This window comes from Gossypium hirsutum, chromosome D09, assembly GCF_007990345.1.
Source record: "Gossypium hirsutum isolate 1008001.06 chromosome D09, Gossypium_hirsutum_v2.1, whole genome shotgun sequence".
Taxonomy (NCBI): Eukaryota; Viridiplantae; Streptophyta; class Magnoliopsida; order Malvales; family Malvaceae; genus Gossypium; species Gossypium hirsutum.
Genome location: NC_053445.1, coordinates 48,279,126 through 48,292,225, shown reverse-complemented (window position 1 = coordinate 48,292,225; position 13,100 = coordinate 48,279,126). Strand labels below are relative to the sequence as shown.

Below are 13,100 nucleotides of genomic sequence, written 5' to 3'. Positions count from 1 at the left end.
CGATGCTTCAAATCGATGATAGCACCGATCAACAAGATGGCCTGACTTACCACACAATTGACACTGTATACGGGATCCAAATGAGCGACCACGCCCTCTACTTCTACCATTTGATGAGGGACGATAGTTGGGTGTATTGACAGTCTCAGGCACCGAGGTTGACTCTTGATGAGATACAAGATTAACAGAGCTGGGAGTTTCACTCACAACAACATTTTGTCTAGCTTCAGCATCAAGCAAGATCGTAGTTACTCCTTGTATACTGTAAGGTACTTGGCTAGCAGTAATAATAGCAATAATTGCTTCATAGTCCGGTGGTAAACCATTAAGAACGGCAGTGATATATTCTTGATCACTAATTACCTCACCACAGCTAGCAAGACTATCAGAATAGTTTTTAATTTTCATCAAGTAATCTTTCATGGACAGCTCACCTTTTCGCTGAGAATGGAGAGCTCTGCGATAGGACATTAATCGCGAGGTGGTTTTGCTACCATACACCGCAACAATTGCATTCCATATTTGAGCACAAGATTCCAATCCAATGAGATGCGGTAAGACAGCTGCACTAACGGACGACAACAGCCAAGAGGCTAAAGCACAATCTTGCTGTTGAAATCTTGAAAAAGCAAGATTATCCTGAAGAACACCATCTTCACTCAGAATCTGTCTAGGAGGAGGAGTCGTACTAGAATCAAGAAACTGTTGTAGATTGTGAGTTTTAACTGCCAAAATCACCTGCTAACGCCATAGCAAGTAATTAGTATCATCAAGCAAAATATTAATCTTCTTGACAGTAATAAATCGGCTGTCAACAGCAGCTTCAGAGACATTAGATGCCATTCCAGGCGTATCAGAATGCACAGGAGACGGACTGGTAGGAAATGCCATAAGAACACAGGCCCTCAGAGATCTACCAAAAAAGAAAGAAAAACTGATACCATATTATGATATTCACAAAACAAGCATTGTTATTATTGAACTTATCTGAATCATACGTGCAGTACACACATTTATAGCAATAGGTTTAACCGACTAACCATCTAACTAACTACTAACAACTGATAACTAAAAAAACTGTTACTTAGTTATACTAATATCGCCAATACTGCGGCTGACATCGCTTGGTTCATCCATCTTCTGACTGATCTTGGAGAGAAGTGTTGTGGAATTCCAACTATATGGTGCGATAATTCTGGTGCTGTCCAGATATCAGCAAATCCTATTCTTCATTCCAAGATGAAACATGCTGAACTTGATCTTCATTTTGTCCGGGAAAAAGTAGTAAAGGGTGATCTTCAAATCAATCATATTGCTGCACACAATCAAGTTGCGGATCTATTCACTAAACCTTTAAGTGAATCTCAATTTGTTGCGCTGCGATCAAAGCTTGGATTATGTCAACTCTGCTCAGTATCCACGACTTTTGTTTTCTCGGAAGAGGAGAAAACAGGGGGAATATCAGGCAGTAAGAATGATATGCAGGTGTTTGATAATATGTTTGAGATAAGCACAATATAGCTTTCTCGCAAGGTGCTTGTGCTGGTTTAGTATTTCTGTTAAATGCTTGATACTGGCTTATGATTTAAGTCTGTTATTTCTGGTACAGCTGTAACTTGTTTGTTATTTTTTGCTAACAAATTATCTAGAACACCTGAACTGCTATAAGTAGCCTAGGTGCTACTCTTCATTCTGAATGCTTATAATGTTGAATAAGAAATAGACTGTTACATTCAAAATCTCTCTCACTTGTTCTTCTTTTTCCTTCTTTTTATTCTGTTATCTGTGATTTCTTTCTAATTCATAAACATCATGATTTCTTCATCTTTTATGTTTTGCTTTCAGAATACATCAATGTTATAGTTTCTTTTATAATGTACGCAGCTTTTCGACAGGGGGAACTGGTGCTATAAAAGCTCCTGTTAATGAGGTCCCTGAAGCCAAGGAAGGAACAGGTTAGGTACAATGGAAGGGTAAAGGTGAAAGGACTGGTGATTTAAGTTAAAACAATTTCACTTTATGAGGCTGGCAGTTGAGATGAATATTGAGAGCCATTGACATATCCAATCAAACGTACAATTTATTCAATGCTTTGGTCCCTTAAAACACGACTAACCTCTGCTTGAAAATGACAGGAGACACGTTTAATCATTCTTTGCTAAGAAAGAACCTTATTTGCCTTCCAGCATATTACAACAAAATTATCACAGAAAACTAGTTATGAAATCTTGCTGGATTTCATTAACATACATATGCCGACTTAAAAAACCTTATCTGTAGCTCAAACTTCATATCTGATATTAAACCCCTACCCAATTCTTGGCTCTGTTTAGACTTAATCCCAATTGGAGCTAATAATGATTAGAATATGGGCATTCATGTCATTCTAACTGGTTGCCTGCTACCATTATATATAGACCTTGAAATCTAGAAATCCAACTCAGAAGAAGATCTTGTTTTCCAAACTCTGGCAGTCCTTTCAGAGCATGAGAACTCCCAGTCCTTTTCTTCCACTTCTGATTCTCGCAGTTATGTTAGCAACAGTCCATCTCTCTAGTTGTCGGCAACTCACCTGGGCTTCCTACCAGCAAACAAAGTTTTCATTTGCACACCATTTTACTTCAAGTTATTATGCTTCTGTTTCTGGGAACAACAACAAGTACACGGCGGCTCACGATGTCTCGCACAAAGTTGTCCCTGGAGGACCAAACCCACTGCACAACTGATCTCAATTCTGTTTATGTTGTTCCATATGCTAAGCTTTTTTTTTTTGCAGGAATGTACTGGTTCTGCGAAAGAAAGAACATAAAAAAGAAAAAAAAAAAAGTAAGGGTTGCATGTCAAATTCCCCCACTTAGATCTGGAAGCAGATTCTTTCTTTCCTGGAACCAAAACTATGATATTTAAAATAAAATAAAAATCAGTTTAATGTATTGAAAAAGCATGTTTAAATGTTCATGAAATGTAATAAGCATGCATAGGTGGATTTTTGCCATGATAAGATAGCATTTATAGTTGACTGTTCACTATGTCAGGTGTATAAAGTCATTTGTGCCTATGCATTATCAGTAACAGTTTCTTTTGTCTATAGCTGCTTTTCAGCCGGAATAATAATAATGTATTTGAAGACATTTTATCCAGTATTCATGACATGAATTTCGTTATCCTTGTAAATCATGCCAAGCAATATGATCTTTTAATTGCATCCGCAAGAATAACGTAATAGTTGAATATGTTGAGCTTAAATATCATGTATATTAAAAAAAAAAGTTCACTTGAATTAACTCAATTAAATCTGAATTCGTTGAGAAAAATATTATATTGTAGGAAGGGACAATAAGCAAAAGATGTAAAAAACAAAAAACCCAAACAACAGGAGAGCAGAAAGAAGTACAGGTCTTAGAACAACCTGATGTTCAGTTCATAGGAACTCCAGGCTTCCATTGCATATGCGTTAACACTTTTTCTCAGTCTCCACAGTAAATCTTCCCAAGAGCAGTAATGTTGACTCGAGAGTGAAAATGAAAAACTCAAGTTTCTAATTATTTCTGATCTCCCCAATATAACCAAATTGTGTCTTTATTTACATACATGATGAGTAGAATCATGTCATTCTTCCCATGCATTTTGTTGAATTAAACAATTGTTAATACTTGGAATGTTGAATGAAAATGTTTGATTGTTTGCACAATTTAGGCAGTAAACACAATTCTATTGTGATTAGTGCATTGACTATTGAGAGGGATGAAGCTCGAATGTTACCTTTCTCTAGCTAGATAGATGAGATTAGTGCTTTACAAATTAAAACCTATACAACTCTTTTAATATTAGGAAGTTTTCAAGACTTACTAATATACTATCACTATCCAATCCCTATTAAACAATAAATCTAAAATAGTAAAATACAATATATTGATAAATAAGTTTTCAGCTTCAACTATTTAAATCACCAAAACACTAAAAAAAAAAATCAGAAATTCAAAAAAAATGGTAAACTTCAATGGAAATCACAAAAAATTGAATTTTTTTTTTAAAAATATCGATGAATAAATGACGAAAATGTACGAAAAATATAAAGCTCAATTTCACATTAAGCTTGCTAACAAAGAAAAAAAACATAGATGATTAAGTTTTTCAAATTTGGTCCGAAATTAAACAACAGTGATGAAAAATAGAGAAAAATGAATTGCCAAATTAAAGGAGATGAATTCTGAAAAATCTATTGATCTTCTTTTACCCATCAGAGTTGATGTTGTAGACCCCTTGATTGTTAAGCCATCGAGATGCAAGTAAAATGAAAAGGTATAATGCAAATTAGAGGCGATGAATTTGTTTTAATTTTAAAAAAGGGGAATTAAAAGGGAAAAGATAGATGTAGAGAGGAAAGGGGTAGAGGAATTTTGTTGATCCCGCGGTGTACTAAACATTTTAAGTTAAAAAATATTTATTTTGTTTTTCTGTATCATGATTTAATAATAAGTTGATTTGAGGTGGCAAGATGTACGAGAGCTGACGTGAAAGTAAAAGTGAAATAGACCGAAGGTGGCGGTAACGCCATTGCATCCGAATTTAACTAAAAGTTAGAAATAATAAAAGCCTCAAAATAACATTTTCATACAACTACAATAGCCAAGAGGATCAATCCAAAGGTACAATTTTCTCTCGCCAATTTCTTTTTCATTTCCTCTACTTCAATTTCATTCAATAAAACCAACAACAGTGTTTTTTCCTTTTTTTTGGGATTGATAATTTGATCGTATCAAACTTTTCTTGTAAATTGTATTTCTCCATGCATTCTCCTTCTATACATTTCATTCAATAGATTATTGGGTACTTTTTCCTAATTCTGGTTTCACCCTGCTTCCTTCTACTTATGGTTCTTGGTTGAATTACTTGCATATAATTGTAATTATTATTTCGTTTAGAATAGTTAATTGGATCATGAATTTTTTATTTTGAATGTAGATATATTATGCCTCTCCTTGTTTTATTTTAAGAACAGTAAACCTCAAATGCATTAACCTGGTATACAATCGAGAAATGAGAGTCCTTGCAACTCAACAAAGCTAGTTCAAGTTGTCGATGTATATAGCCTTGTAGCCTTGGGATAATGAGATTCCCGCCTACAATTCTAATGTTGTTGGGGATTCTGCTTTTAGTTTTTTTTGGGATGATTCCCTGTAATTTCTTCCTCTCATAGATGCTATTAGCATTTCTTTATTAGGTTTGACATGGTTTTCCCTTGGAGTTGATCTAGTTATGCTTTTGAGAGAATTTGGTGTTATATCCTCTACTTTTCCATAATACCTAATTTCTCAATTTGTATTTTTATCAAGTCCAGACATTGTTTTCCTTTCAGTTTGTTTCTTTACATGAAAAACAGCTACGACAAGCTCATGGATAAATCTATCACTTTGTATTTGATATTTTTATAATAGTTTACATGATTCATTTTTCATACATTGAGGTTTTGATAAGTGATTCTTATAATGTTTCAGTGGATCAGGTTCATTTGAAGCTTGCTTTTGGCACTCAAGAAATTTCCGGATGAAGTAATTGTAATATCTTCCCATATTCTTTCCTTTCCATTTCCTTTTTCTTCTAGAAGGAGATGGATGGGATGTAGAGTTGATTGGTGGCTAACTTGAAATTGTTTTTATCATTGTTCTTGATACCGTGTAATGCGAAGTTATTGCTGTATTTGATGCATTTTCTTTCATTGCTCAATAATCTCAATGTCTTTAGCTGCAGTTGGTCGCTTGTGTTTTCCCTCTTTAGGGTTCACCTTAGCAGCTTTAGATGTTGGTTTATTTAGCATGTTGATCGTGCAGATTGTTTGATTTAACACAGAATGGATTTTCAAATTACTTAATATATTCGTATGGTATCTCTATTTTAGAAAGGCTCCTAAATGTATCAGTTAATGGTTTGATGCAACAGTATGAGACTATTACTCTATAATAAAAAAGGGGTAACTGAAAATGTACCCATTATATATACATATATGTGTGTGTGTTGTCGAGTGACAATGCATTATGGGGATATGACGCTTTAATGTGGAAGGATATGGTCAACTCATCTAAATATTGGCATCTTATCACAGCCTTGATTAGGCTATGGCTGGAGTTTGAGTTTCTTGACTCAAATGGTTAAATATTAGCTATTTTCGTACAAAATTCCCATTTTGCATAATCTTTTTTCATTTTCCTACTTACACATTCATTTTAATACAGGTTTTTTGCTGAAGAAAGATATATACTTTTCTATAGTTTCTAGTTGTGCCTTGGATCTAATAATTCTTTTTAGGGGTAGCATTAGGCGTGTAAGATGGAATGAGGAAAAACTTAAGGAAATTGAAGCAAATAAACCTGTAAGGCAGAAAATAACTGAACCCAAGACGCCGTACCACCCTATGATTGATGATGATGATGGTATACTCATAAACCCTTCTGAAGAAATCTATTATTTTAAGTTTAAATGCATGTTGGATATTAGAGAAAGTTGCTCTAGTTTTGTTTTCACGTTACGTCTACATTTGTTGAGTGCTTTTTTTTAAAAAAAAAAAAGATTGGATTGCTTTTCTCACGATAAAATCTGATATCGGTTTGTAGTGTCTTTGTCTCCTGTAAGACATGTTTTCAATGATTGTCTCGATGATATGGATGCAAAAAAATTATGCCCTGCTTTGAAGGATGTGGCTTCCCCTAGTACAAAAACAACTGGGTGCTCAGCTGGCTGGACATCTTCGGGTGATGACGCTAATGCTGTGGCTCACGAAGAAGGTTTTCTTACTATCTGTGCTTTTAAGTTGTCCTTTTTTTCATAGCATATTGAGAAATGTTTCACTTTCCTTTAAGTTGGTTAACATATTTGATGACAACTTCATCTTTCAAAAGATCAAAATTGATTGTTTTCAGTCTAAATGATATGAGGCTTGCTCTAGCAGACAACCTTGTGATGGGTAAAGCCCTTGTTTTTCCTAGTGGAATTTATCATCTCATGAACCTTTTTCATCTTTTTGGAGGAATGGTGGGATGTGTCTGGAAAGATTCATGATGTGGAACATTATCATTTCAAGGGTTATAGCTTCTAAACTTTTGCTTTCACTTATAGCTTGGAGGTTTCATTATTTTCTTGTGCCATTTTCTCTTGGCTCGAGTCATCCGTATGATTCTCATGGTATTCTCTAATGCTTATTCACTTACTGAGAAAGTAAACAGAACTAGATGACTTTTCTACGATACACAGAGGTCCAAAAAAGGTTATGAAGATACGAACACCTTTCACTACTCCACCATCCAATCTTAAGTCTTCCAGGTCATCACTAGCTTACGATTTATTGTCTTGTGTTCAATCTTTGGTTGATGGTTTTTAGTATGTTCTACTTTTTTCAGATTCTGAAACAGATCAAAGTGGTAGGAACTTTAAGGAGCAACGAAAATCACACTATGATGAATTTTTCAAGATAAAGGAATTGCGACGGAAGGGCTCTTTCCTTGAGGACGAACATGATAGGGTGGAGGATGATCTATCTTCATCTTTAAGCTCTGGTGTGAAAGACATTGGTGTAGAGGAAGGTACTGCCACTTTGCCCTGAAAGTCTTCTGCACGGCCAACAGAGCGAGACCTAAAGCTGACTCTTTTGACATCCTTTATGGTATTTGATGGTATATTGGTGCCATGCATACAAAGGGAAAAAAAATCTATATATTTTTTTCTTATTTAGTTCACTTGTACATAGTTCCGCCTAATTCACCATGTTCATGTGAAGTTCTGCACGCTCAAACTTTTGTTGTTTGGCAAATAAAGAAAAAAGCAACAATTTTATATACTTTATTGCTACTAAACACCTTGTCCGTTGTATTTTATGAAAGATAATATAAATAATTAAATGAGAAGAGGGCCAAGCAGCAACATACCATTGGCGAAACTTCGCCAACTCTTAAATCAATAATTTCAAAGAAACTGCCGCCATGGATGACTGCAACGTATAGAATCCCAAAAAGGTTTCATCTTTCTACATGGAGTAGGCTAAAAAGGTTTACCATACCTCACTCAAAGAAACTAGTCACTTTTTCATCGACGCAATCTCATAGCTAGCCTTAGTCTTTGCTGATGCTGTATACTCAGTGGCAAATCCCACGGTTATAGGGTGGTGCCAGGGGCGGTACCAGGAGCTCTGGCCCTCTATAATGAAAAGTTTTACTTTCGGCACCTTAAGATGTATATAAGTTATTACATGGTAAAATTACATTTTAACCTTTAAAATGACAAAATTTTATTTTAGTTATTTAAAAATTATAAAGATGTAAAGTAATAAAATGATAAAATTGTATTTTAACTCTTACAAAAATACATAATTTAATTTCAATCCCCAAAAATTTCGCTCCTAGTGCTAATACCCAACTTGATATGAGATGGAATATGAATGGACCTGTTCATGGGTCGGGCTGGGTTCAAGCCAAAATTTTAGGCTCGTTTGATATGCTTGGCTCAATTTGAAAAATAAGTTTAAAATTTTGTTCCAAAAAATAATAAAATAGTAGTAACATAATAATAAAATTGTATCAAAACATAATAAAAAAACAACATGAAAATAGTAGTAAAATAGTTAGAAAAGAGCAAAAAAATAACAATTTTTTACTTTTTTAATAATTCAGATTAGATTGAGGCCAACTCATTTTTTCAGCAAATCTTACATTTTGTTTAAATTTATTTTCAGAGTGACTGACTCGACTCATGAATAAATCCAAATATAAAGCATGCAAATCTAAGGAGGCTAACTGACAATAGTTGATGGTTGATGGTTGCTAGGCCCACCTGAATCTCATCATGACTTTGTATGCCTACAACACTCGATGGGTTCACACTCAACAGTAGTTGTCTGGTAATTCTTTAACATACCCATAAAATTATTTATAATAAATTTTATTTTAATATGTAATTTAATATATAAATTTTTATTCGGTGTAATTATACATATCAAATTTGAATTGTGATTCATATATATAATTTTGATTTTGATTTAATTTTACACATTTAAAGAAATGAATAAATCATTTGTTTTCATATTCGATTAATATAATTATTTGTATATGCAATACATCAACCTAAAATAGTACTAATTCAGTCATGTTAGTGATTTATAAAAATTAAATCAAATCAAAATTTTATCTATAAAATTACATAAAATTAAGATCCATTTATAACATTACAGATTAGATTATAATTCATATATAGTTTTAATATTTATCTTATTATTTTACTACATTTTAAAATAATACCGTGTTAATGATAATAATAAAATCAATATATTACAATAATTAGTGAAATAATCAATAGAATATGAATGCAGCCAAATAATCAATGAAAATTGAGCTATCAATAAATATTTAATATTTTTAATCTGTTGCTACAAAGTTTTAATAATCTAATTTGTCTATTCTTTGTTCTTTACGGATGTGTATGGTAGAGCCGCTTCCTAGGCACCGGGCATGGCCCGGCTCGAAATATGGGCCTGAAATTTTGTCCATGCCCGGCCCGAGAAAAAAATCCTAAGCTTGAGCCCGGCCCGGCCCATTTTTAGTAAACACTAGAGGTGATCATGGGTCGGGCCGGGCCTAGAAAAATTTTTGGCCCGCTTCCTAGGCCCGGTCTTGGGCTCGACCCGAAATATGGGCATGAAATTTTGTCCAGGCCCGGCCCAGGAAAAAATTCCTAAGCCCGAGCCCGGCCGACCCTTTTTTTATTTATTTATTTTTAGTAAACACCAAAATTGTATTAAAAAACTTGTAAAATATAATCAACCAACCAAAATATTCATACATTAACCAATCAACATATTTAATTTTATAACAAAATATAAATTGTAAGCTAAATTAAATTTTCAACAATCAGAAAGGAAGTATCCTAAAAAGCAACCGAAGAAACATCATCCTCATCGTCCTCATCGTCCTTTTTGCAACCAATTTCTAACATGAAATAAGAATAAATAATTAGATAATCAAATTGATGAAAAAATAATATAAAATTACAACAATAAAACGAGAATAATAATTACCTGTTGAAAATCCATTAGCTCCATCCAATCATCCAAGCAAACAATGGCTTGAACCATTTTTGGCTTCACTGAACTCCTCAAAGGTGTGGTAACTTTCTTACCCATGCTAAAAGTCGATTCGGAAGCTACAGTCGATATTGGAATTACCAAAAGATCACGAGCCAATAATGAAAGATTATTGTATCGAATTGAACTTTTGCTCTAATAATCTAAAACATCTATTTGACTATTCAACTCAAGCTCTGGTTCTTCCAAATAAAAGTCCAACTGTGACTTTTCACTTCTAGTGCTAGATTCATTTAAATACTGTTTATAATCATCACTCTCATCAAAATATCCCCCAAAATCAGCACTATTAACATTGTGTTCATCCAAACTAGAATCAACAGGATTTTTATCCGAAACATTAGAACTCCCAGCCAAAGAGGAAGACGTGGATTTGGATTTCTTAACATACTCATCAAACAATAGTCTAAGATTGCTAAGAATGGTCTCAACAAAATCTGAAGCATGAATACCATAGGTTGTAGTAAAGCAATACTGCACATAATTCAACTTGTAACGAGGATCTAAAATTGCAGCACATGACAATATCAACGAATACTCAGCCCAATACTTATTAAATTTCTATTGCATTTGCTTAACCATTGGATTTAAAAATGAATAAGGACCTTTAACTATATCAAGTAAGACCTTGTGAACCTTCCAAACCCTTCTAAAATAAAGATTAGCCGTTGGATAATTAGAACCAGAAAAAACACGTCACATCATAAAAGGCTTTCAAAAATTTGCAAGGAATAGCAACATTTCTCCACTCCTCGTTAGGAAGTGCAAACATTTGATAATATTTATCTCGTTGGCCCCAATAATCTAGCACATCTTTATAGTAAAGAGAAGATTCAAATATCAAATAAGTAGAATTCCATCTCATACACACATCTTGGCGAACCTTTTTGGTCACATTCAAATAAAAACTTTTGTCGGCCACATCATACAATCTTTTCCTACGAATTCCTGACTTTTTTATGTACCTAATTCCATTTCGAATCTTACCAACAACATCATCAGCAAGTTCCAAACCAGCTTTAACTATAAGATTCAATATATGTGCACAACATCTAACTTGAAAAAAAGCACCATCACAGAAAATAGCTCGGTTTGCACGAAAACAATTTTTAAGACAAGAAACCATAACATCATTATAAGAAGCATTATCCAAAGTGATGCTAAAAATTTTCTTATCTATACCCCATTGAGATAAACATAAAACAAGTTCATCCGCTATGTTCAAACCATTATACGGAGGAAATAAAGGTCTAAACCTTATGATTTTCTTTTGTAGCTTCCAATCTTTGTCAACCCAATGAGCAGTAATGCAAATATATTCATCATTAGTATGCTCCGGGTTTCAATTATCAGAAGTTAGACAAATTAAACCAGGTGCTTTAGCCAACTCTTCTTTAACACGATCTCTCTCTTTTGCATAATACATTAGGACATCCCTATCAGTTGTATGTCTACTTATATTCTTAAAATTAGGACTAGCAATTCTCATCATGTATTTAAATCCCGGTTCTTCAACTGTCCTAAATGAATGCTTGCCACACACAAGAAAAGTAAAAATAGCTTGACGACACTCATCAACATCAAACTTGTAGTTTTTTATAGATGGAACACCTTCTGGTGATGGTTGAGTGGCTATGGTGTATTGAGTGATGTCCTTATTAACTTTTTTCAAACATCTATTTAGATGACGTCTTAAATGAGAGGTTCCACTAGAAGACTTAACAGAGAAGATAGTCTTATAGTGATTACATTGTGCCTTCAATTCATTTTTGTTCTCGCATTCAAGCTTTGTCATTTCATCCCACACCTTTGAAGTGGTAGACTTTTGACGTTTGAGAGCACTTTCATACTCATTAAACCCATCATCCACAGGTATAGGAGTGTTCGAACTAGCCATAATCGTAAAAACTCAAGTCCTGAAATCCAAAAATAATCTTATTTATAACTCGGTTATTGAATATATATACATGTATTAAAATTAAATAACTGAACCTAAATATTGTGTAGCAGCCACGATTGAGCAGCGAAGCATGAAAGAGAACAAGGCAATAATGTGAAATTTCGAGCACAACAGTGTCATTGTGCTTGATATATATAATACAACAGAAGAAAAACTTATAAATTAAATGAAAGCAAATTAAAAGTAGAATGGAAAAGGCTGAGGATCATAATATGGTGGTTTGTGCAGTTGGGATTGGAAGGTTATGAGAATGGAGATGTTGGATGGAGTATTCGCCAAACAAATAGGTTAAAATTATTGGATTTTTACTTACTTCAATGATATAAAAATAATTTTGATTTTAGTTTTCCAGGCTAGATCTTAAAGATGATGAGAAGGATGCTATATTTTATTAACTTTAATTGTTGTACCTGCATGGAGATTTATGATTAATTCATTTCTCATAAATTATTAATATAAAATTATTTATGTATTCTTATATTTTAAACTACAATCTATGTTGTAATTTTAAACTTATCCAATTTGTTATTAAATGTTTTTTAATAAAATTCATACTAACTTTAGAAATAATTTTAAGCTACAATCAATTATCTTTAAAATTACCTTGTATAAAAAAAATTTGAAATAATTTTAAAAAGATATCATGGTCTACAAATGAAAACTAGATAAAATAGTTTAACTTTAAAAGTCCGTTATGTAGAGGAAAAGTTATAGCACCTATGTAAATATTGAATTAATGGAGTGGAAATTAGTTCAATAAGAGAGATTAGAATATGATTAACTACTTTAACGAATTTGACATGATTTAAAATTTAAAACTTAATTCAACTAATCCTAATTAAAATAAAGAAAACAAGAATAATAAAGAGAGAGAAAATTAAAGACCAAATTTGTGAATGGATGATTGATGTTGATGTTTTTATCCCCTTTTAATTAGATTGAATTCAACAAAGCATTTAAAAGACTCTAACCAAGATCAAGAAATTCTAGTAAATTAAAATATGAAGAAGTATT

At 33.1% G+C, this 13,100-nt stretch overlaps 1 protein-coding gene across 2 annotated transcripts; it reads left to right on the top strand.

Annotated features, from left to right (window-relative positions):
- Nucleotides 1–4,590: 4,590 nt before the first annotated feature.
- On the top strand, nucleotides 4,591–7,847 carry LOC107890734 (protein phosphatase inhibitor 2). Of its 2 annotated transcripts, none has more exons than XM_016815261.2 (5): nucleotides 4,591–4,649; nucleotides 5,499–5,552; nucleotides 6,307–6,431; nucleotides 6,612–6,782; nucleotides 7,395–7,847. In XM_016815261.2, the coding sequence occupies exons 2-5, from the start codon at nucleotides 5,548–5,550 to the stop codon at nucleotides 7,595–7,597; spliced, it is 504 nt and encodes a 167-aa protein (XP_016670750.1). In that variant the 5' UTR covers nucleotides 4,591–4,649; nucleotides 5,499–5,547; the 3' UTR covers nucleotides 7,598–7,847. The 2 variants fall into 2 exon arrangements, with proteins under 2 accessions (XP_016670750.1, XP_040957023.1); XM_041101089.1 differs by lacking the exon at nucleotides 4,591–4,649 and adding an exon at nucleotides 4,686–4,830.
- The last annotated feature ends 5,253 nt before the right edge of the window (nucleotides 7,848–13,100 follow it).

Bases quoted from the DNA above. Each gene is read 5' to 3' on its own strand.
- LOC107890734 (XM_016815261.2), top strand. The intron at 6,432-6,611 runs GTATACTCATAA...ATCGGTTTGTAG, and splicing joins TATGATTGATGATGATGATG to TGTCTTTGTCTCCTGTAAGA. The intron at 6,783-7,394 runs GTTTTCTTACTA...TACTTTTTTCAG, and splicing joins TGCTGTGGCTCACGAAGAAG to ATTCTGAAACAGATCAAAGT.